The following is a 24,437-nucleotide window of genomic DNA, read 5'->3' as shown; positions in this document are numbered from 1 at the left end:
CTTTATTTTAATTTACATATAAACAAGGTCCACTACATACCCTCAACGGCCTGGAATTCATCATCCAGACCAAGCTGGCTTTGAACTCCAGAAATCTGTTTGCCTTTGCCTGCTGAGTTCTTGTGATTAAAGGTGTGCAACCACCACATCAGGATGGAAAAAAAGAAATAAAAGTTTTGTATTCTCTTCCCTGCTCTTCTTTGGCTCTCCATGTTCAAGTAACCTGGGCAGACTATCAACATATACCACATGCGCCTGGCTTAACTTATTACTCTTTAAATAAGTATTCTGATATAAGCATCTAAAAGTTTATTATTAAATACATATCCCAAAACATTCAAGTTTTAAAAAAATTACAGCATAAGACAAAGTGTGTATACACACAAATATACATTATATACACATGGCAAATTGATCAATGAGACACACTGATCTATCCATGTTCACAACAGTAAACACTCTGAGAGACAGCTCCCTAGTCTGTGATGATACAAGCAGGAACTCCTCAGCAAGTCCATCCTGACTCCTGGAAGCCTGGTATGCTATCTCGGACAGAGAGAAGTTTAGAACAAAATAATGCACAAATCTCCGTATCGAGCCCTCTACTACTTTGTCCCCTTATCTTTTTCTCAATTACCTAAGACCCATTCCCTCTGACCAAGATTAATTCAGAACAGAAATGCAGAAATGTGGATGCTCCTGGCAAACCAGAAAACATCGCCAGTAATGTCCAGTTCTATGCTCACTTTTCCTGTGGCCATTACCTAACTAAACAAAGGTATGTGAGAAAAAAATACTGAGAAAAAGAAGCATTTCTGTCTTATCAATAATACACAACATTATTTGGCTCCAAATATAAATACATGTAACACTTAGTGAAGCACCCAGAAACTGCAGTAAGCACCATGTAACTTACAATGACTGTGTTAGGAGGTGACAAACATCTCTGCAATAACTATTTGTTCATTTGCACACTTTCCACACACACCACCAACAGCCAGTTCCCCCATGCACACAGTGCAGACCACACACTGCTTAGAAACAGTGTTTCTCTCAGTTTCTCCCTGTCATACCTGTTAGCTTTATGACCTGTACCTCGAACCCATGCATCAGGCTCAGTAAGGTTGCTCCTGAGGCAGAGAAAACCAGGACACTAAGCATCTGAGTCTACTTGATGGTTTAACTCAAAGACCTTGTCAAGGGTTCCCCCTGTTCTTTAAGAATTCTTAATCTGTTTATAATCTGACATCAGAACAAATATTATAACTTTAAAACAAGTTATTCATTCTACCCTAGACTCAGACACAAACAACCTGTGATTATCCACATCGCCTTACAACACACAGCAGCAACAGTAAGTGGAGAGCCGTATCAGGAGCACATATCTTTAAAGAACGCATGTAATAAGGCTGCTTCTGCTGTTATCCTTGAAGCTGGGTTTAGGTCCAGAAGCTTGTCGAGCAGGTCATAGGCTTCATCAGGTACTGAGTCCCAGCCTTCTGAGTTGGAAGTGCAGTCTTTGGGATGACTCCAATAGCCATCGTTGTCCCTTTTATACAAGGAGTCCTCTGAGTGCTGTGCCTGAGCAGCCTGTACACGGGATGCTTTGTGGTCAGTGTTCTTGGAAGCAGCAGGGTCATAGGAAGCATTCCCTGGAGGACCACTGGCTGACCTGGGAGTGGTAGAGTCTAGACCCCGCAGTCTCTCACAGAGAGCTCTCAAGTCTTGTGCTGGGACTTCTTTGCTACACAGAACTGATTTGCCTTAAAGAAAAAAAGAATTCAACATATCAGAAGCAATTCATGAAAACCAATTAAGTGCAGTCATGTGCTTTATGACTGTTTTTCTGTATCTGAGATGAGACAGAGGGCTGCGTGCCACGTCTCAGTCGTATTCAACCTTCACAGCAGAAAGCCAGCCGACAAAGCAGGGAGGAGAGGAAGTGGGGCCTGCTGGGCTAGGCCAGGCTTTACCTGTCAGCAGCTCTGTAACTTACAAGCTGCAGCTCCTCCCTTGCCCTCCTCACCCTGCTGCCTCTGGCTCACGCCTTTCCTAGGATGCCCCAGTGTGTTAAGATGCGTCTGTCTAGCTCAAGAATCATAGTTGTAAGGGCTGGATTCTGAGAGTCCTTGTTAAGTTTCTGTTATAATCAGCAAAACCGAAACATTACTTTTACTGTCCTAACTAATGAAACCTGTCTGTTTCACCTATCAGTCTGTGAGCTCTTTGAAGATTATGATACTTTGAACTCCTCAAACTATACATTTCCTGGTACACACACCAGAAGTAGTTAATGCCTGTTGTACTACACCTCCCAAGCCCCTATTTACTTGCATAGTCTAGAAACTGTTCTAGAACAATGTATAAGCACTAAACCCTCTTCATAGCCTTCCTGCCTTTCTCAACACTACTCACCTCTAACACTTTCCTCCACTGGGATTTTAGCTCTATGACAATAAACAGTACCTGGTTCTCCACCCCAGACATGGTCATGAATGAATCAACTGACAAAGCAGACCTCAGGTTTTTCAGTTAAAATGTCAGACTGGGGATAACTTGGTGGATAAAGCATGCATTACATTAAGTGTGAGGACTAGAGTTCTGGTCTCCACAGCCTATACAAATGCCTGCTGAGTGTGGAAGCACACCTATAAAATGGTGCTCAGAAGGCAGAGACAGGAGGCCCTCAGAGAAAGCTAGCTTGTAAGACTAGTCAAATCAGCAAGCTATGCCTCACTGACTAAGAACAGCAAATGAGGAAGGCTCCTGATGTCAACTTCAGGCCTCCACAAGCACATACACATGTGCACACTATACACACTTTTTAAAAAAAACAAATATTTTAAATTTAACTTAGCATCAACATACTATCAAAGTGAGCAAAATAAGGACAGAAAAGGCAATCATATACTGTACACTTCCCTATTATACAGGCATGGGGCTTAAACACTGAGCTGCACACATAGATTCCCTGAAGGAATATGCAGCTTGCCAATAAAGCAATCTTAGTAATAAAAAGCCACCTTCACATTTTCTAACACAATTAATTACTAGACAGGAAAAAGAGGTGGGCAGGACCAGAGAAAGCAACAGAGACAAATGAACACAAATTAAGTCATGAGGGTGCGCATCAATCCAGTTTTACTTTTAGAGCTCTCTCTTCTTCTTGGCTAGGAAACTCCAGCCAGAGGATAGCAGTACAGTTTATCCCTTAATTTATTAGTTTGCTCTGACATCAAGAGACGAAGTTCAGCAAGTCCCAGGCCATAAATACACATAAATTTTAGCACTTGACTAAGAATACATTTAAAGTATTGAAGGAACAACCTAATGAACACATTCAGTGAGGATATGTTGTGTCAGGCATTGATTTCAGCTCCAAGTTTTGAATTTACTTAGTACGATTCAATGAGTACTTAAGGCCCACTGCGATGGGGCAGGCTCTGCACAACAGGCGAGTCAGCACTCATGACAGAGCGGGTCTGTGGGCATTGAGTCTTCTCCTACAGTAGCTCAAGGTTGTAAGATCTGGCTGAACTTACTACAGATGCTCTGCTAGAAAAACCACTAAACTGTCACACTACAAACAAGATAAAAGCACTGTAACAGAAAATTTTCAGAAGGCTTTGCATGCTATCAACAGACTTGCCCTAGAGTATTTCTCATCAGATGTTACTTCATTATAACTTTGATTATCAATGATAGAAATTCAAATTCTTTAACATTTCATTACTGGCTGACAAACTCCAAATCCCCCGACCTTCTCTTAAAGCTATTTACTGGGAGGTAGAAAGTTGTAAGTGGTTGAGAACATATGTAAGCATGTTCTTTTTTCTTTCTTTCTTTTTTTTTTTTTTTTTTTTTTTTTTTTTTTTTGGTTTTTCGAGACAGGGTTTCTCTGTATAGCCCTGGCTGTCCTGGAACTCACTCTGTAGACCAGGCTGGCCTCGAACTCAGAAATTCGCCTGCCTCTGCCTCCCAAGTGCTGGGATTAAAGGCGTGCACCACCACGCCCAGCAGCATGTTCTATTCTTTGTAATGAAATACTAATTTCAAGACAACAATGTCACATCTCCCTTGTGTGTATCATTTCAGCCTATGAACCTCAAACAAAGTATTCTTATGCTAGGTAAGAGGCACACACTGCAGAGTCAGTGCTGCCGACACACTTTATGGCAAGCCTGTTTTGAGACTCTCCTGAAGCCCTCCATACAGTGTTCTGGCACATCAGACCTGGGCAGCTGGTGTTCAACAGCAAAGGCCTTTCACAGCCACTCTAAGCACAAGGCATCCTAACAAGTGTTCGCATTTTCTAAATTGTATTGTCCGTGAATGGGTAGTGTAGGGGCAGATAATGCAGTTCTTAAAATTGGCTAGTTAATTCTGATATGTATTCCTGCTTAAGAACCACTGGCCCTGGGGCTGGGCACATAGCAGCTTAGTTATTTTTGAGGTAGGCCAGCTGAGAGTCTGTCCATATCATTCACTGACCTCTGGGAAGTAGCAACTATACTACTACCTGGAGAATAAACACACACATCATGGCCATTTGAGTTTGGCTACCAGAGCAAGGCTCAAGTGATTCTTAGGCACCCATAGAATGTGTTACTGCAGTCTTAACCTGTGTTACTAATATTTATGCTCACGAGATGAGTATAGTATCACATATCTGTAATACAAGCACTCCAGACACAAAGGCAGGAGGATCCCTGTGAATTCCAGGTGGGCCAGAGGTACACAGTGAAAACCTGTCTCAAAAAAACTAAAGAAATTCCATATATGTGTGCACACCTGAGAATATGCCATAAAAGATGTATTTCTTCTTTGCTACCCTAACGACACAGATACCAAAGGCTAATAATATACATTTCTGTTATCTTCCTTCGTAGTAATCCTTACTTTAGTGCCCAGTACAATGTTTAATATACAACAGATTTAAACTTCCTATTGAGAATGTATAGAATGGAAGACATAATTACAAAGCTGACCTCTAGTTAGCTGACAAAGGAAGGAGTGTAAAGTCCAGCCTTAAACACTAGTGTGGGCACACAGCACTCTGTAGTACACACGACTGCCCACTCCTTACACACCAGTCACTAGCGCATTATGTGTGCTGGGCACATGGCACTCTGTTGTAAACAACTGTCCACTCTTTTTAAACAAAGTTACTGTTTTCAAGCAAGTGAATACGTTTACTTGTGAGGGGAATTTTGCAACATTTATTTAGCAATTTATAGGCGACAATCAAAAGCATCTGCCTTGTTCTAGAATTTAAAACTTACCAAAAGCTTTAGCAGCCTGGATAGTTTCCCTGGATCCTCGAATTGTCATGATCTGAGCCAAAGCAGTTAAGTCATCACTGGCCTTGTAAAATGGGTACCGCCCACTGAGCAAGGACAGGAATATGACACCTGCAGACCACATGTCAATCGCTGTGACAGAAAACAGACTTTAAAAACCAGCCTGAAATTCTCAACGTACGATCACCTAAACCAGTAGCTGCACAACTTAACTGAGAACAAACATCATCTTAGAAACCTTAAGTTATGTATGACACACAGGCTCAGTTCAACAGGATTCTCTTCAAATCGTTCTGGGACAGACATTTAAGTTTCTTGGGAGATTCTAAAGTATAACCACAACTCTAACTCAACATTCCTTCTGCAAAACGGTTTCTCTTGAACACGCTGATGAATTAGAAATATTTCATCATTAGAAAATTGTAAATAAATGTACATTTACATTTGATCCTATAAGATCAAAGGAAATTCAACAATAGCTATTTGGGAAGAAATCTGGATGCTTTTCAAGTTGCGACTTGGTAGTACAAGCATTTTCCTTTTAGTGAGACACACTGAGCATTTACACCAGTGCAGCTACAACCCTGCGTTTGAGACCAGCACCAGAACAGAAACAAAACCAGGCTGACTCACCTCTCCCTCCTAACGTCCTAGTGTTGAGTTATTGGGGTTCCCCTGGGCACTCAGCACCATCCTGTCAGATTCATCTCAATCATTGTCTGCTCCTCCGCAGTCAGTGCTGAGGCTCCTCAGCGCCCGATCTCTTTGCTGCATGTTCTCCCTGGAGTTTCATCTTTTACCCATGCTCAGCTGGGTTTCCACCCTGGCTCCTTCCCTGAGCTTCAGACTGACCTTTGGCTCTGTAGGACATTCCATATGGATGTGCCACAAATCTCAAACCCGCTATGTTCTACCTTTCCCTATACACCAGGTCTCATTCACTCTCCACCTTGTTTCTGGGCACAGGTCCTTGACCCTCAAGCTAGTCGTGTAAACACTCTGAGAGCCTTTTTCTTCAGCACACCATGTGAGTGTTGACATACAGCACCTTCTAGGCATGCTTGTCACTTGCTTACCCTCATTTCCACTGTCACAAGTGCCCACACTCAGGCACTCCTCACCCTTCAGCTGGACCACTGCAGGACACTAGCCTACAGAATCTATTCTTCCTGCACACTTGCACTGGCCTTCTAGAACACAGCCATTCTCTTTCCTTGAACAGCATCTGACACACAGTCCAAGCGGTCACCGTGGTGCACGGAGTCTTTCTCCTGACTCCCACTCTGTACTAAGCAACACCACGCTCAGAGCTTCCTCCACAGCCCGTGACTATGCTGTCCTGAGTTTCTCGGGTCCTGCTCAATGCTAATCTCCAACTCTACAGCACTTCCTCAGAGGTGGTCGTTTCTATCACATGAGCTTCCTTTCATAACCCTTTGGATAATAGATGCCCATCAATACCCTAAGTGTCATCAGCATGTTTAACCAGTCATTAGGTACTTATGAGCAGGCATGTCCTAACAAAAATGCAAACAGTCACACTCATTTTACATCACTAGCAGCACAGACACGGGCACAGTGAATCCAAGTGACCCACATGAGCCACCTGTACATTTAACTTGGGGTCTCCAAGTCCTACTCCATGACAGCAAGAGCCACCTATACATTTAACTCGGTGTCTTCTAGGTTCTACGCCTTTTTGTATTCTAGAAACCTTTTCTCTTTTTCAAACTCTTTTAACTGCTACTGTATTATTTTCATGGTAGCAAAAACAAAAAAAAAAAAAAAAAAAAAAAAAGAAAAAAGAAAAAGAAAAAGAAAAAAAAAAGAAAGAAAAAAGAGAGAAAAAGAAAAACTTCACCTATACCAGAGAATTTCTGAAGTATTAAGTAAACAGGTGAGCACTGCAATTCTCACCCTGACAGAAATACAATGTCCCTGAAAGAAGCTGATGGCAAGAATTCTCTGTAAGATCATCTTTCAGATAGGCTGAGCAAATACAATCTATGGGGCAAGCTGGAGGGGGGTCATTTAATAATTAAAAAAAACAAAAAACCAGCATTAGGATCAGAAGTTCTGGTCTGGAGAGATGGCTCAGTGGTTACGAGCACTGACTGCTCTTCCAAAGGTCCTGAGTTCAAATCCCAGCAACCACATGGTGGCTCATAACCATCTGTAATGGGGTTTGATGCCCTCTGCTGGTGTGTCTGAAGATAGCCACAGTGTACATAGATATCACAATAGATAAATCTTTAGGTTAGGCTGGAGCAAGCAGGGCCAGAGCAAGCAAGGCCAGAGTGAGCAACCTTCATTCCCAACAACCACATGGTGGCTCATAACCATCAGTATAGCCACAGTGTATCCATATACATCAAAATAAATAAATAAATCTTAAAAAAAAAAAAAAAGATTTGAAGTTCCATAAAGAAACACATCGTCTAACCAGGCAGTGGTGGCACACACCTTTAATCCCAGCACTTGGGAGGCAGAAGCAGGTCAATTTCTGAGTTCGAGGCCAGCATGGTCTACAGAGTGAGTTCCAGGACAGCCAGGGCTACACAGAGAAACCCTGTCTCAAAAAACAAACCAAAAAAACACAAAAAGAAACACATAGTCTTAGAAGTGGGACACTGGGCATCAGTGGCGAGTACAAACACTACACCCAGAACAAGGGCTCCGCAGCGTGGGGGCTGGGCACTTCTCGAGCTCCATACCTGTGGTCTGGTCAGGACACTTTGTCAGGACCTCTGGCGCTCTGAATCCTGGTGTGCCTGCCCTAGGGGCAACCTGCTGCCGCCTATGAGGAAGAAATAAGATCCCCAGCTATGTTAGAGTTGGACTGTTAGTAAGGCGTAGTGGCACACGCACTGGATCCCCGCACTTGGAAGCCAGAAGCTAAACTAGTCTCATGCAAAGTTCCAGGATAGCCAGGGCTACATAAGGAGACCTTGTCTCAAAAAACCAAAAACCAAAACAAAACTATGTAAGCTATTAATTTAGTTCACACAAAATTCTGTCCTGGTAGCATTATAAATAATTTTTTTGTTGTTGTTTCTTTTTGGTTTTTCGAGACAGGGTTTCTCTGTATAGCCCTGGCTGTCCTGGAACTCACTCTGTAGACCAGGCTGGCCTCGAACTCAGAAATCTGCCTGCTTCTGCCTCCCAAGTGTTGGGATTAAAGGATAAATAAAATTCTTATAAGGAATGAAAACTTAATGCGATAAACATTTATTCCCCAACCCCCACACCTTGGCCTAACCCTTATGCCCTGGCCTTGTCCCAGACAGATTTCAAAACCATTTCCAAGTATAAAAACAGATGGCAGATAATAAAAACCATAACAGAAAAATATAACTCAAAGGGAATTCATGTAAAAACTCTTTTGTTTGAAGTCCTGAGTTACTGATGTACTCACGTAGCTCTGAGGTAATCAGGAAGAATCTATAAAAACAAAGCCCGAAAGGAAACCTTAAGGCTGAGAGAAGCAGCATCACCTAGTCCTGGTTACAGACAACAGAAACAATGCCATCTGCAAACAAAGGTCTCCAGGGCCTGTCCACCCAGCTGCACTCAGCAAATGTGATTTCCAGAGAAAGTGGTGTCACCCAAGGAGGGCAGGTCAAGCTATCTGCTCACTGCACTGCTGTGACAGGGCCCACATTATTCCCTGTCCCTCACTAAACCAATAAATATCCCACAGTTATTTCAATTGCTAATCTTGTCTGGCTGCATGCTGTGACTCCCCAGCACCACAGGAACTTGTTACCTCGACAGGCAAACGCTGCAGACTCTATCTGATCCATAGCAGTCGCAGGTGAGGACAGCAGGGCAGGACCTGGCAGTTTCCCTCATCACGCTGTTCATAGCTTTTGTAGAAATGGCCGTCTTTTTTGTCGCTAGCTTTCGTGATATTATGTCCACAGTCTTTGATTGCTTGATGAGCTACAAAAGAAATTGTGACATTTAACACGATGCCTTCAAAAGAGCATAGTAGAAGAAGCATGAGTGTCATTCAAAGCTGCTGACAGTGCCACTGGATTGCAAGTCTATGGAAACATTTGAAGGCCTCTGGACACGGCTGGACATGTAAATAACAGCACAACTAGGGAGGCTGAGGCAGGAGGCTTCCAAGTTTGACAACAGTCTAGGCTATGTAGTAAAACCCTGTGTCTCAAAAAAAAAAGTTTATAGACTTTTATGAGGTTTTCTGTCAAATAACATTAAAATTTACTAATTAGCTTGGCAAACCTTTAACACTTTATTGAGCATTTCCCGATACACTAGAGAAACATTCTAACATTACTAACAGTTACTAATCACTGAGGTCTGACTCCGAGTCACACTGTAACCTGCACTTACACTGCCTACACCAGTCTGCTGTCACAGGGTACCTAAGTCAACGTAAAACCATCCAACCTGAAGGCACTTTACAGGAATCTTTACACTACTGACTGTGTGTTGGAACTGTGAGGTCCTGGGAGCTCACATGGTGAAGTCTAGCCTTGTTCTGAAATGTTCCTATAGAGAAAAAACAGCAATAGATAATCAAAATAAAAAATTCCATCAAAAAGAGTTCAGAAAAAGATTAAAGATTGAATTTTTGAGTAAATGCTTGAAGCAGCAATACCTTCTGCCAAAGCCAAACTAATCCACGCTCCCCTCGTGGACTGGGTCCCTGAGCCCGTCTGTGTGGCTGACTGACAGCTGAGCTATGAAGCTGCATTACTTACTTTCTCTGCAGGGCTCTCATGTGAAATGGAGCTGTGTATATTGAAATTTCTCTCTCCAAAAACAGAGCGCTGGACAGAAAGGCCTACAGATCTCTCCTACAACACCAACAGAAACAAGGAGAATTAGGGTTATACCTGTAACACTTTCTGCCAGCTGTCCTCTGCCACAGTTTTGAAAGACTACATGACAGCCAAGACACTCTTAGGCACCAAACACTGTGAAAGGAGACACAGTCTAGGCAAAACTCAGCACCCACACGGCGTCACCACAGGCCACACTCACAACACTAAAAACTCCTAAGGCCACCCGCACAGCACAGGGGTTTCATTTTCCTGGGCAGCCAAAATGGAGACAGACACTTTAGAATTTCCCCCATCATAATGCTCTTTTTAAAGAGAGTGTGGATACAACTAACTTAAATTTTGTAACATAGAATGTTTGTTTTATCATATAGTGTAATCTATAACTGCAAACCATAAGCTGACAAAATAAAAAAATTAGTTTGAAACCGAGTGAAATTGATTCAGTAACACTCTAATTAACCAGCCAAGTAAGATGTGTAAGGTAGGTTTGTAAAAAGCGTCTTAATCACAGTGCTATCCTCGTACTAGGTCTCCCTCTGTTGGCTGATGGAAACAGTTCTAATATTCTTGTTGAAAATGTAAAAGCTAGAACCTTTCCGTCTTTTCCTTGCTTAATGTGAACTTGTGTGTAGGATCTTTTGACAGAAGTTTTTGGGGTACACTGCTGATCCACAGTTTTAGGTGCCGGGCGACTCAGCAGGCCCTTGTGTCCAACGACTCCATGATACTTGTTTCGTGAACAATCTTCCTGCTGAGCCTCAGACTGGACAAACTTGAGCAGCTCTATTTTTGTGTCACGGGTTCCCTGGGCCAAACCGAAGTCCACCAAGGCATACCTTAGAAACAAATCACATATGTTACCCTCCTAGAGAGATTTAATCTTTATAACATTATAATGCTGTCAAATCACACTGAGAAACTGTAATTCATTCTACAACCATTAAGAATGTATAATATTCCTTTAAAAAAATAAAAGAAAAATCCCCAAGTACTTAAGAGCTAAGGCCGTCCTTGACCAACAAGCCGAGCACTGTCTGCGCCTGTACTGAGACGAGGCAGAAGAGGACACAGCAAAGACAAAAGACAAAACCCTGGGTTGTTCTGTAGTTGTGGGAAAGATGGTGTGACAGTAAAACATTCCTAACTAAACTTTTAACTCCTTACCACACTAAGTATGATATACTTATATAAGTACTATTTTCAGCTTATAAGGTCTCTTCCATATAATCAACAAAAATACTCATATAACAACTTTGGTTTTCAAACAGAAAATGCGTTGTGTGGTCCAACGTTCTCATTAAAACAAAAATAGAAAGCCTGGAAACAAAGGCTGGAAAGTCAGAACAGGCCACTCCAAACTCCTTCCGTCTAAGTGTGCATCTCACGATGCCATCGCGCTACGGACATAACTTTATCTTTCCTATTCCATTTCCTCTCAATCACAATAAAAATGTGAACAGAAACAATGTGAACATTGCAGTCTAAGAGATGGACTCCACAGCGTGCATTCAACTGCTAATGTTTTCTGGGATTCTTTGTACTTACTTTTTCAGACGTCTATTGTATAAAAAATTGCTGGGCTTCACATCACGGTGAACAATACCAAACTGATGAATCCGTTTCAAAGCTACAAAAAGATTATACATATATTCCCGAACTTCTTGGAAGGAAAGAGAATTCAAAATGTCCTAAAATAAAGTTATGAATGAAGTCACAAAATTGTTTCAATTTAAACATTTAGCTGATTAAAGTTTAAAACTATTAAGACCTACCAAAAAGGACTCATGTTCCAGATACGGCATAGCAATAACCACATGATCATTTTTTCTGAAGCAGTACTTAAGTCCCATGACATTGTCTTGCCCCCTATTAGAAAATACACAATGAATTTTAGAGGGAAGGTTGTACACACTGTAACTTAAAGCCTTAAAAAAGAAAAAAGGAATTATTTTAGCAATACATATGTACTTATTACTAGAAAATACAAAATCACATTCATGAATATAAGTACTTAACTGACGTGTAAAAGATAACATTTTCAAACTAAAATAGCACCAGTTACAAGGTTACTATAACAACACAAACATGAGATATCTGCAGATAACAATACTTATTAGCAGATAAGATATGACTAATAATAGATTTTGAAATAAGTAACACTCATTGACCATCTCTGACCAGCCAAGCTTTGGTAAGCATTTTACACCTATTAATAAACTCAATCTTGAGAGATTCTGACTCACTCAGTCCTAAATGGGATATCTCTAACCCTCTCCTGTCAGAGCCCAGAGAACTCAAAGAAGAACACAAAGATTTAAGAGACAGAGGAGACACATAACTCCAAGGAAACAGTGTCTTCCAGATACAACAGGACTAAACCATGCATAAACTCACAGAAACTGGGGCAGCATGCAAAAATTCAAGCCAGATGGGGTCCCAGCACTGTGAAATAAAAGGGAGTAAAACATGGGCTCCCACCTCTAAAACAGAAACTATCCTGCAACTGACACTAGCTTGCAAAGGAAAAGTTAGTTTTTTCCAATGGAGTCTCACCAGGTACATTGACCACCCTTAAAAGTAGACCCCATGTCCAGCAATAGATGGTCAACACACATACACACAAGAAGGACTCAACTTATTTTTTGTAGACACATACTGTTTTGTTTGGGGTCCTTTTTTGGTCTTACTAGTCTTTGTCCTGTGTGCTATGGTTTCTGACCCTGTGTGTGTGTGTGTTTTATATGTTTCTCTTGTGGTCTGTCTTCCTTCCTTCCTTTCTTTTTTGAGACAGGGTCTCTCGATGTAGTCCTGGCTGTTCTGGAACTCACTGTATACCAGTCTGGTCTAGAACTCAAGACATCTGCCTGCCTCTGATTCCCAACTCCTGAGATTAAAGGTGTGTGCCACCATACCTGGTCTTCTGTTGCCTCTCTGCTTTCTAATGGGAGAAAGGATGTGGAGGGGGATGCATGGGACAGTCCTAGAAGGGACTGGAGGGAAGGGAAACCATGACCAGAATATACTCCATGCAAACATTTTTCAATTCAAACAAACAAACAAGCCCCAGTCTCACAACCCCCTCATGGGAAAGGTTACCCTCCAATATTTTTACAAGAAAACGAGGTAAAGGGCTAAAAATGTCTCCAAAGTCACAGAAGTTGCTAAATCACGAATGTATGGTGAAGGAAGGAATGTGGTTATCCATAAAGTAGGAAAACCAGGCAAGGAAGCATCTAAAACTATGACCACCTCATGCCTTTTCTTTTCCTGTTCACATAATGGAAAACAAAACAAAACCCTAACAGAGTAACCTAAGGAGAAACCATTTATTCTGGTGCACAGTTCCTGTACTGGCTGGTTTGTGTGTCAACTTGACACAACTGGAGTTATCACAGAGAAAGGAGCCTCCATTGAGGAGATGCCTCCATGAGATCCAGCTGTAAGGCATTTTCTCTATTAGTGATCAATGATGGGAGGGCCTACTGTGGCTGGTAGGCCTGGGTTCTATAAGAAAACAAGCTAAGCAGGTCAGTAAGTAACATCCCTCCATGGCCTCTGCATCAGTTCCTGCTCCCTGACCTGCTTGAGTTCCGGTCCTGACGTCCTTTGGTGATGAACAGCGGTGTGGAAGTGTGTGGAAGTGTAAGCTGAGTAAACCCTTTGCTCCCCAGCTTGCTTCTTGGTCATGGTGTTTGTGCAGGAACAGAAACCCTGACTATGACAGTTGCACCAAGGCTGCAGCTCTGGAGCAGCTGGTCACGTCACACCCACACTAGGGAGCAGAAAGCTTCCTCCTGTTATACAGTCCAGGATCCCTCCAGGGAATGATCCTGCCCAGTTAAAATGGGTCTTCCCACACCAAATAACCTATCAAGATAATCCTCAAAGTCTCAGAAACTATCTTTATTCTAGAATCTAAATGATCCCTCACAGGTGTGCCTGGAGCCTTGTCTCTACATGATTTTAGATCCTGTCGAGTTGAAAACTCATTAACAATGACATCTTTCAAAGCGGGAAACCAACTTGCAGGGAAAAAAAAGGGCGCGGGGGGGGGGGGGGGTTGGGGGGTAGTTGTTTTGTTTTGTTTTGTTTTTGGTCCTGAATCTCACTATAGCTCAGTCTGGTCTAAAAACCCATGGCAATCCTCCTGCCTTGGCTTTCCAGGTTTTGGGATTAGAGGCATGCCAGATTTGAATGTTTACTTCATGACAGGCACAGTTTAGGAGTAGAATGAAGATGCAGAGCACGATAAATATATGTCTGGAGGATGATATATACGTGTCTGGATGAAATGATATGATAATTAATATATATATTTGGTTTGAGCAACCGAGGAGATAGATGGTGGTATCTTCTGTACACAGGGAGACGAGAACATTTACTGGAATGGTTATTTTCTGGCTAGGGAAAAGAGATTAAGTAGCGTATGTGCACATCCATGTATGGGGGCAATATACAGAAAGACAAATATCACATGATCTTATTCATGTGAGGATGCCAATAAAGCTGAGCTTACGGAAGTGAAAAGTAATATACGATGGCTAGAGGCCAGGCTAGTGGGCAGGGGATACAGGAGGTTGGATGGCAGCTATGGAAATGCACTAGTTAAGAGCATCAAGGCCTAGTGTTCTGCCACACAGCAGAGTGGCTAGAGCTCAGAACAACTAATTAATGTATTTCATCTGAAGGACTGAAACACACAGAAGAGATAAATAAATCTTTATAGAGATACAATTATTTGTGACTCTGATTTGATCATTACACATTATCTGTGTGTATAAAATCACTCCATCATACTCTGTAAATGGCACACTGAGTAACTTTTAAGAAATTTGATCATTAAAGAAAGCAAAGGATCAATAGTGCTACCAGAAGAAGAGACAACTCAGCATAGGAGTAGGCCACCATATTCACAGTCGACAGGATTAACCTAGCAGAGAGAAACTCAGGGGAAACATGCCAAATGACTCTGCTCTAAGACACAGGAGACAAGACTATCAGAACTGAGGCATCAAATAGCTCTTCACATTAAGAACAAGCCCAGACCATAAGCCAAGGCTGACTATTGACCAGGAAGTAAGGTTAGTTAAATACATGGAGTAAGAACAGGATGCCAGGCTGGGCCTTAAGAAAAATCTCCTCTAAAAGGATTAATAGCAATTTAAGCATCATGAGGTATAGGGCAAAGCATTACCCAAGAGCAACAATTAGCTGAACACTGTAATTTAGGCACAAGCTCACCATCATTCCTGTTAAGCTACTGTAAATACTATAAACCACACAGAGCCCATTCCATTGAAACTCCTTTAAATGCCTACCCTGCAACTGTCAGACACTGAAGCTCTGCTGCAATCCTCATAGGATGACTTGTGGGAATTAAGTGTTTCAGCGCAATTTTCTCTTCATGTCCTTCTTGCAACTGTGCTGTGGCCAAATAAACAGAGCTGAAGGTGCCTATGAAGCAATCAAGCAAATATTCCAACGTTAGGCTTAAAAAATGCTAATAAAGACAATTCTGTTAAGAAACTGTGATATACTAAGTTATGACTATTCTATCCTAAACATTTATTACTTTCATTCTGTTGAAAGGAGGAGAAAACTTGTTACCACAGTTCCTACCACTATTATGGTTTCGACAGTTTAACAAAGGTGGAACACACCTTTAACTTACCTTCTCCAATTTTGTCCTTAATTTTGAACACATTGACTAGTTGTGGTACAGCTTCACAAAGCTCCTCAATATCTCTTTTAATACCTATGGAGGAAGTTAGAACTAATGAGATACAGTCAGGGTTTTGTTGTTCATGTTGGCTTGGGTCAGGGTCTTTTTACGGCCCAAGCTGGCCAGGGCTTATGATCACCCACCTCTGCCTCCCAAATACCAAGCTTATAATTTCTTAGGTTAAAAAAAAAAAATCAAACAATAAATTATATTTTAAAATAAGTAATTAACCACAATGATAAACATCAAAACTCCATAAGAATTACTAAGAAAGCCGGGCGGTGGTGGCGCACACCTTTAATCCCAGCACTTGGGAAGCAGAGGCAGGCAGATTTTTGAGTTCGAGAGGACAGCCTGGTCTACAAAGTGAGCACCAGGATAGCCAGGGCTATACAGAGAAACCCTGTCTCAAGAAAAAACAAAACAAACAAACAAACAAACAAACAAAAACCAAGAATTGCTAAGAAATTGCTAGTCACAAAATTTTAACTAGCAGGAAAAATAAAAAGCCAGAAAAATTAAACATGGAAACTGTGTACTGTACTAAAGGTACACACTAAGATACAGTCAGTATATATCTGGCCTTTAAGATGAAAATGCTAAGTTTAAAGCAAAAAGGACTAAAGCTGGGTGAGACAGGTGGTGCTGTGATCACTAGATGGCATACTCAGGGCACCGTTCGATAATCCTGAAATCAACTCCCTTTAGCAGAGACAGAAATCCCACAGGCTGGGAAAGTTTTACACACAGAATGGTCAGTCTATCCTCAGAACAAGTCTTCTAAGGTTCTCTAAATTGTGGGGAAAAGTCATTTAATATATTCCCAAAGTTAACAGCATACTCTATCTCAAACCCCAGAAAAACCACTAATTCTAAATAAATATAAAAGTATGCATAGCTAAAATAAGTGGAGGCAGTAACATAAAATCTAATAAACTACTGATTCAAGAACCACAGAAGAATCTTCAGGTATTAAGCAATGGAATTCAAATTGAGCTGTAGAGCAGTTAAGTACACAAGAAATTTTCAAGACAGTATACCAAGCAAACCACAGATCAGAGAAGCTGGGGGTATTGCTCAGTGGTGGGGTACTTGCCCAACAATACAAACCACAGATCAGAGAAGCTGGGGTATTGCTCAGTGGTGGGGTACTTGTCCAACAATACAAACCACAGATCAGAGAAGCTGGGGGTGTTGCTCAGTGGTGGGGTACTTGCCGAACAATACAAAACTCTGAATCTAACTCCTACTGCTGAGGGAGACATTAGAACTAAGTTGATTAGGATCCCAAGTTAGTTTTTAAAATATGTATCCTAGGGCCGGGAAGATGGCTCTGTTGTTAAATGCTTGCCCTGAAAGCACGAGGACCTGAGACCGATCCCAAAACCCATGTAAAAAAGCCAGGCATGGTGGCACACAGTGATCCCAGTGCCCCAGCAGCGGACAGAAAGATCTCTGGGACACACTTGCCAGCCAGCTTAGCTAAACGGGTGAGCTCTAGGCCAAAAAGACAGAAAGGTGAGGAGTACCTGAGGAATGATACACAAGACTGTCCTCTGGCCTCTACATGAATGTATATGCGTGTGTGTGTTCTATTTATATAGACACAGAGTCACACCCACACACACACAGACAGACACACATACACACACCACAGACAAATACACAAACATAAACACAAACACACACAGACATAAATACAGACGCACACAGACATAAACACAGACATATACACACATACACAATACCATTTTAATGTAATGTCCAATTGACAGGGAAAATCCTGTGACACTAAACAGTGGAAAATACTTTGGCTTTCAAAATTTCCCAAATTTTCTTCAATAAACATGAGTCAACAATACTACTAAACAAAGGGCTTTGCTATTCACCTGCTACACCAAGTATTTACTTTATATTATTTATTTATATCAAGCCCCTATTGTGTGCTGAATCCTCTTTGGTTCTACATATACAAAGATAGACAAAATGTTCCAAAACCCCCACCAAAACTAACAACAGCAGCAAAACTTCAATAAGGAGTTAGATAAAGCCTAATTACACAATGGCTTCACGATCTGATATACTGTATGTCCAGGCCTCATCAGTGTTAGTCTTTACTGAAGTTATGTTTCTAACACAGCGAGTCACATTAGGGGCTGGAGAGATGGCTCAGCTGCTAAGAGCACTGACTGCTCTTCCAGAGGTCCCAAGTTCAGTTCCCAGAAACCACATGGTGGCTAACAAACATCTTGTAATGGCATCGATGCCCTCTTCTGGTGTGTCTGAAGACAGCAACAGTGTACTCATATACATAAAATAAATAGATATATTTTTTAAAAATCACATTAAAGAATCCCATGGATAAGAGTTCAGCATGCTTTAAAAAATTATTATGGGAACCATTTGCAATGTCCTATGCTGCATACCATAAAAGTTACAAAACCTTTCAAATAAAGTTCACCCTATTAGTCCACCAGATTTTCAAGATATTAAAAAAGGAGAATTCCCCTGAAAATAATTCTAGAACTAGATCAAATTCATGCATGTGTGACCCCTTTAATTAATAAACAATGTGCACCAGAAGTCAAACTGAATATGGAAAACTGAATGTCTGCACTGTATGTGTACTTGCTAATTAAAAAGAAAAGCCATACTGAAAAACAGGCTATTGTTTTTTAAAAATTAAAAAGGAAAACTAGGTAACAGCAGTGTTTCGAGATGAATCTAACGGCATAGGAGGACACCAACCAGGACAAGCAGCAGCAGCATATACAGCGCAAACAAGCCGGAGAGTGGGAGGACTGCACCCAGGGGGAGCACGGGGAAGGGAGAAGGGGACTCCCAAGTTTTTAAGTTCTGAAGTAACTGTGTTGTTCATCACCAGGAAGAGGACCATTGTTCTAACAACAACGGACAGTTTGGTTTTAGCCAGAATTCAAAAATATGTGATGTTATGCTTTTTTAAATGGGGTTAAAGCTTTTGGGGGGGGGTATATAAATTGTGTATCATAAATTAAAAGTCAAAATTAGTATCTTTTTGGATAAGTCTAAATTTTCTTAGGACAAAGATGGCTAGCTTTTAGGAAAGAATACAGTCAACTGGAATTTTGTTTACAAACATGTATGTTAAGTGAACACTACCACATGGGCACTGTGCACAGTGTTTCTTGGGGTGGGGCTGAGGCAGGGTTGAACTCCTGATCTCCACCTCCCCTTGGGTTTACAGACGTTTACCTCTATGTCCTGCTGAAAGTACACAATATGGGACTTTTCAGCCACCTTCTAAAACTAGAGTCTGCGGCTGAGCTACATTCCACTTTACGAAGAAAAAAGTATCCGTTACAAACATTCCACTTGTTTCTGCCTGTGAATTTTGTTTATGAATCCTTAATCCCTTCCCCACCAATTCCTAAAACCAAACTTTACACAGTAAGGCTACAGTGGGTGTGGAAGAAAAAAGTCAGGTGTCAACAAACATGCTTTCCTAAAAAGCCACTAATATTTGGACCCAACCGACGTCCTCTAAAATGAAAACTGGATTCCACACCTCTTAAAACGCGATCCAATCCTAAATCTAGACTTCATGATATTATGTTGACATGTGAAATTTAAACATACAACTCAGTTTACTAGTCAGGTGTGTGTGTGGTTTTTCTGTTTATTTCTGGGAGTGTAATTTAATTACATTTCTTTTTTCCCCTTTCCTCGAATTAGAAGATGCAGACTGGCTGCCCGTGCGACTTCAGAACCGTGTGACCGTGGCATTGAGCACATACCTGAAAGTTTAACACTCTGCTCATATTTTTTTAAAGAGTCATCAGCCGGACACCTGTCACTGCCACGAAGGGAAGAAAACGCCATTGGCTCCTCCATCTGAGTCCCCAAAGAGGCTTCCACTACGCACGACTGGGATGCAAAGAGCGGGCTACGGGGTCATGTGCACAGGCGAGAGCAGCAGCTGTGAAAATCACAACACGGTGAGAAGGGCGAAGTAGCTCACCCAAGCAGGCACGCACCAAACCACCTGCCCTTCAGGAGGTAGCACTAAAACCCGCACCATATGTCCAAATCCCAGCCGGAGCGGCGTCGCTGCCACTGGCCTGCGGCGAGCACTCCCGCGGGGGACAGGTGGAGCGGGCTGCAGCCGGCTAGGGATCCCCGGGAGGCTGCGGGGAAGGACTGCGGTTTGCCCGGGAGGAAGTCGCTCGCCAGGGCGTGACACTCCACTCGACTGGAGCCGACCGAGGGCAGCAGGGTGCCAACAGAAGGATAAATGAATGAATGGGCCGCCCTGGGCGAGTGCGTAGGGCGGACTGTCCGCCAGTGCCAACGGGAAGCTCAGTGCGCAGGCGCACCTCTTCCCGCCGCGGGATGCCCGCAGGGCGACACGACCTAAGTCACGATCAAGAACTCGTCCCCGGTCCCTCACCGTCCACGGCAGGGGGGAAAACTGTCAGAAACTCACGGTTCACAGAAGTTAGGACGTCCGCGGTCGCTTCCCTCAGGAGCGTCCCACTGAGCCGGGCCGCCAGGCGCGCATGCGCGATTCTTCCCGCGCTGCTTTGAATTGCTCATGCGCATTCCGAAGCCCTCGGCGCCTGCGCAAGAGGCGTGGTTTTTCAAGGCGGGGCGGTCGGAAAGGAAGAGTGCAGCAGAGAGGGCTCGGTGGTCCTTTGCTGAGTTAGCGAGCCCCAGGACTAAAAAGGCGCCCGGGATTCCTCGTCCCGTCGCCCGGTCCTTAGCGTTCTCTCTCGGCCTCACACTGTGGTCTCAACACGCTGGACACTTCTCGGGTAAAAGGCACTTGGTTGAGTCCGGTTTTACTTTTCTCAACGAAAAACAAAAAGTTTAACCACTGGTTCTTGAGGATCTTATAGTAGAGACCAGCTGCAATGTATGTTGATCATTTATTTAGTTGTGATATAAACCAGTTTTTAGGGACTGAGCGAATAACGGTGGTGAATAAGGCAGTCAAAAAGCTATCCCAATTTCGCGTCTTTTAGTAACCCACTAAGTCTATATTGCGTGGGTGTGGAGTGATCCACTGGATTATGCATCGGACTCTTAACACCGGTTGCATCTCCAAAAAGAATGATCCCTCCTGGCCTGGCAACTACGCTCTGCCAGGGCCTCAGTAAGGGACTGGGCCAGGAAATTCCCTACCCCATCAATGCTGGAATTTTGGCCCCTCTTGTTCAGGTAACCCCACTATCGAGAGTCATGCCATAGCCAGAACTTGACAACCCCAGCTCTGACATTCTTAGACGACAGTCCACCTCCACTAGAGCAGCCTAGCCCAGACCAGAGAGAGTGTCCAGCTATAGGCATGTTTATTCAATCAATAATTTTTACTAGCTCCTGGAATATCATAACTGTGATTTTCATGCTACAATCTGTTTACATGGTATACAGGTGTGTGTATGTGTGTAAATACATACATAGTAAAAGAATTTCTAAGGAGTTAGTATTATTACCATTCATTAGATTAGTTAACACAGTGAAAGACCACAAATATTTTTTTTACTTTAGCATTAATAGTGAAGAATTATAAGTAGTGTTTTCTGATAGTTCTTTTTTTTACAAGAAAGCCCCAATTTACCTTTTGCCCATGAAAAATACATTTACCTCATAATCTTCCACAAGGCACAGATGGAGAAAATATGACAAAACTCTATGCTGATTTTATTAGTCAGGGTTCTTTAAGGAACAGAATTGACAGAATGAGTATGCAGATGTGTGAATGTATGTATTTATGTGAATGTGTATATATGTGTATGTGCTATTTATCAGAGTGGCATGCATGCTGTGGTCCAGGTTGTCCAACAATGGAAAGGCAAAGAATCTGGTATCTTTGCTGGATGTCTCAGTAGTTCCAATCTGCTGCTGGTGTCCCAGGGAATTCCTAGAGAGCTTCTGACCTTCAGTTTGCTTCCAAAGGAGTGGTTCCAACACCAATGACAGCTCAGCATCAGGGTAAATGGACTTGCCAGTGAGAGCAAGGGGAGCAGGCAAAGAGCAAAGCTTCCTTCTCTTACTTCCGACTGTGTGGGCTGCCAGCAGCAGTGGTGGTCTAGATTCACGGTGGACCTTCTCATCTCAGATGATCGGGATTTACAGTGGATCTCCCACCTCAAACAAACAAACCTAGAAAAGTCCCTCATAGGAAGACCCACATGCTTGAGTTTCAGTTCATTCCAGATGCAGCTAAGCTGAGAACCAAGATTAGCCACCATACCCTTGTCCTTGTTAAAAGCATGGCTGCAGGGCTGAAGACATGGTTTAGCGTTTAAGAGCACTGGCTGCTCTTTCAAAGGACTAAGGTTTACATCCCAGTACCCACATGGCAGTTCACAACTGTCTGTAACTCCAGTTCCAGGTGACCTGACAGACCTCTATGGAGGCAGAACATCGATGTAAATACATTTTTAAAGTTTCTTTGTTTTAAAGCATGACTGGACAGTCAGTGAGTCTGATGATAAGAAGGAAGGGAAGAAACTAGGAATGATGGTTATGTTGTAATTTCAGCACTTGGGAAGATGAGACAGGAGGATCATCACAAGTTTGAAGGCAATCTCGGCTACATTAGAGAGACCTTAGTTCAAAAGCTAAAAAAAATAAAAGTGTAAAGGTAAGGGAGAGCTGTCATAGGTGTGAGGCAGTGGTGGAGCTCTTCACGCTCCTCAACTTCAAGGCCCCGAGTTCACTCCCTAGTACCACCACTATGAACACACACACACTCACATACATTCACATACACTGCACACACTCAACACATAGACAGTTTATCCCCAGATATCATTCAATGCTAGAAATACCTCTCTGACTCTTCCTCCAAAGCAAGAACTTTGTTTTCAGAGATATAGGGAGCCAGTGGGGAATCAAGGTCTTCTCAAAGAGCTTGAGTTATATACTTTGTCTGTGAGTGTATGCACACATGTGTGTAGGAGGGTGCATGTGTATCTGTGTGCATGTGGGTAGAAGCAAGAGGATATCCTCAGGTTTCATCATTTCTCAGGTGCTGTCTATCTTTTGTTTTGTTGAGACAGGGTCTTTCTTTGACTTCGAACTCTCCAACTAGGCTAGGCAGGCTGGCCAGCTTTCTATAAGTTCCACCCACTTCTGCCTTCCTGTTATTGGGATCACAAGATCACACACAAACCCCACTTTAAAAATATGGTTTTTTGGCCTCCAATTCAGGTTCTCACTCTTCTAGGTCAAGGGCTTTACCAGTGCATCGAACTCTCCAGCCCAAGCTATACACTTCAAGAATATAGAGCTCCCATCTCTCATGGTCATTGCATAGGTAAGGAAGTAATGTGGGGACCAACTATCAAAAGAGAAAACAGAGACCCGCAAACGAGAATCGTTAGTGCCTTCTTAGAAACAACATAAAAGAGAGCATCTCAAATATCAGCCTTAAAATTAGAACAGAAGCCAATATACATTCTGGTATTTGATCCTAGAAAGAGACAAAGATCTTCTAAACACTCTTCTATCTGACAGAAATCATGTCTCCCAGATGGTGTTAGGCTTCAGTAATCAGAATTTCTGGCCCTGTGAATCACATCTGGAACTTGTCAAAGCAAGTTAACTTTACAAGACAGCTCCTTGTGGCAGCACCTCTGGCCAGGGTGCTCCTTCTGTCGAATTCCCACTGTCCTTTCCCCTTGAATAGTCACCGTGATTATAAAAATGAGGGGAACATTCCCTTAAACCTCAGGTTGTGCTTGGGGGAAAAGTGGGGGAAGATAACAAGGTTGCCATGATAATCACTAACAATCAGCATTCCAAATGTTCTTCTCTCTTAAGCAAACCTTGAGTGAGCAGTTACGGAAATGAATGTGGCTATCTTGTTATATTTGCTCTTCTACAGTAAGAGATTAGGAAATTCTTTTAACAAACGTAGCAAAAGGACTATTCAGTTGCAAGGCCTGCAAATCTGTTGTTAAATTCTACAAGAATCCAGAGTCCAAGACTGTTTGACTAGACCCTTCAGTCCCAGCATGGCTGCAGTCAGTAACTCATCAGAATGTTACCTCTGCCTGTTACGAATCAAGAAGTATGCCTTAGTTCACAGCTCTTTCTACTGTAGTGTTCTAGCAAGCCCCATTGGCGGATACTGAAACATAGGGAGACAATTTGTGACAAGTCAGGCCCAGGAGGGTGCACCCCATGTGTTCCAAGAAAACACCTGGCAATGTGAGAAGGGAACAGGATGTAACCAGGCTCCAGCTCTGTGGTTCATGTTTATTCAATAGTGTCAAAGCCCTCAAGGTCATATGGATCCTAACATGGACACACCCAAGGTAAAGGGGTAGGAGATCCTAGGTGGATTCTTTTTAGCCCAAGGCCAGTAGTCTTTTAACAGCAAGTGCTAGTAATAATAGAGCCAGGAAATAGGATGCTGTAGACTTGTGGCATCCAGGGAGGTGAACTTAGTCTTTGTGTAGTATAATCATCCCTTAGTGTCTCACTCTATATCTGGCTCTTAGGATCCCTGGGCCTCAGCTTCATTAGTCTTCAGAATGAAACATTGGCTTGATCAATGATTTCCACACACAGTGCCTTGCCATTTATTTCTTCATAAAGGTGAACCTAAGA

General features: G+C 42.5%; 1 protein-coding gene across 7 annotated transcripts; it reads right to left on the bottom strand.

The window, feature by feature from the left end:
* Window positions 1-286: 286 nt before the first annotated feature.
* Cdc7 (cell division cycle 7 (S. cerevisiae)) lies at window positions 287-20,412 on the bottom strand. Of its 7 annotated transcripts, none has more exons than NM_009863.3 (12): window positions 20,302-20,405; window positions 19,613-19,794; window positions 15,786-15,869; window positions 15,433-15,568; window positions 11,887-11,980; window positions 11,660-11,802; window positions 10,707-10,950; window positions 10,031-10,126; window positions 9,067-9,242; window positions 8,015-8,097; window positions 5,283-5,432; window positions 288-1,763 (listed from the first exon to the last, which is right to left on the bottom strand). In NM_009863.3, exons 2-12 carry the CDS (start codon window positions 19,707-19,709, stop codon window positions 1,372-1,374), a joined length of 1,695 nt encoding a protein of 564 aa, NP_033993.2. In that variant the 5' UTR covers window positions 19,710-19,794; window positions 20,302-20,405; the 3' UTR covers window positions 288-1,371. The 7 variants fall into 7 exon arrangements, with proteins under 7 accessions (XP_006534800.1, XP_030109949.1, XP_017176123.1 ...); NM_001271566.1 differs by lacking the exon at window positions 20,302-20,405 and adding an exon at window positions 19,894-20,166; XM_006534737.2 differs by lacking the exon at window positions 5,283-5,432 and having other exon boundaries at window positions 287-1,763; window positions 20,302-20,412.
* Window positions 20,413-24,437: the final 4,025 nt, after the last annotated feature.

This window comes from Mus musculus, chromosome 5 (assembly GCF_000001635.26).
Source record: "Mus musculus strain C57BL/6J chromosome 5, GRCm38.p6 C57BL/6J".
In the NCBI taxonomy this organism is placed as follows: Eukaryota; Metazoa; Chordata; class Mammalia; order Rodentia; family Muridae; genus Mus; species Mus musculus.
The sequence above is the reverse complement of the archived record's forward strand: the minus strand, read 5'-3'. Positions and strand labels throughout refer to the sequence as shown.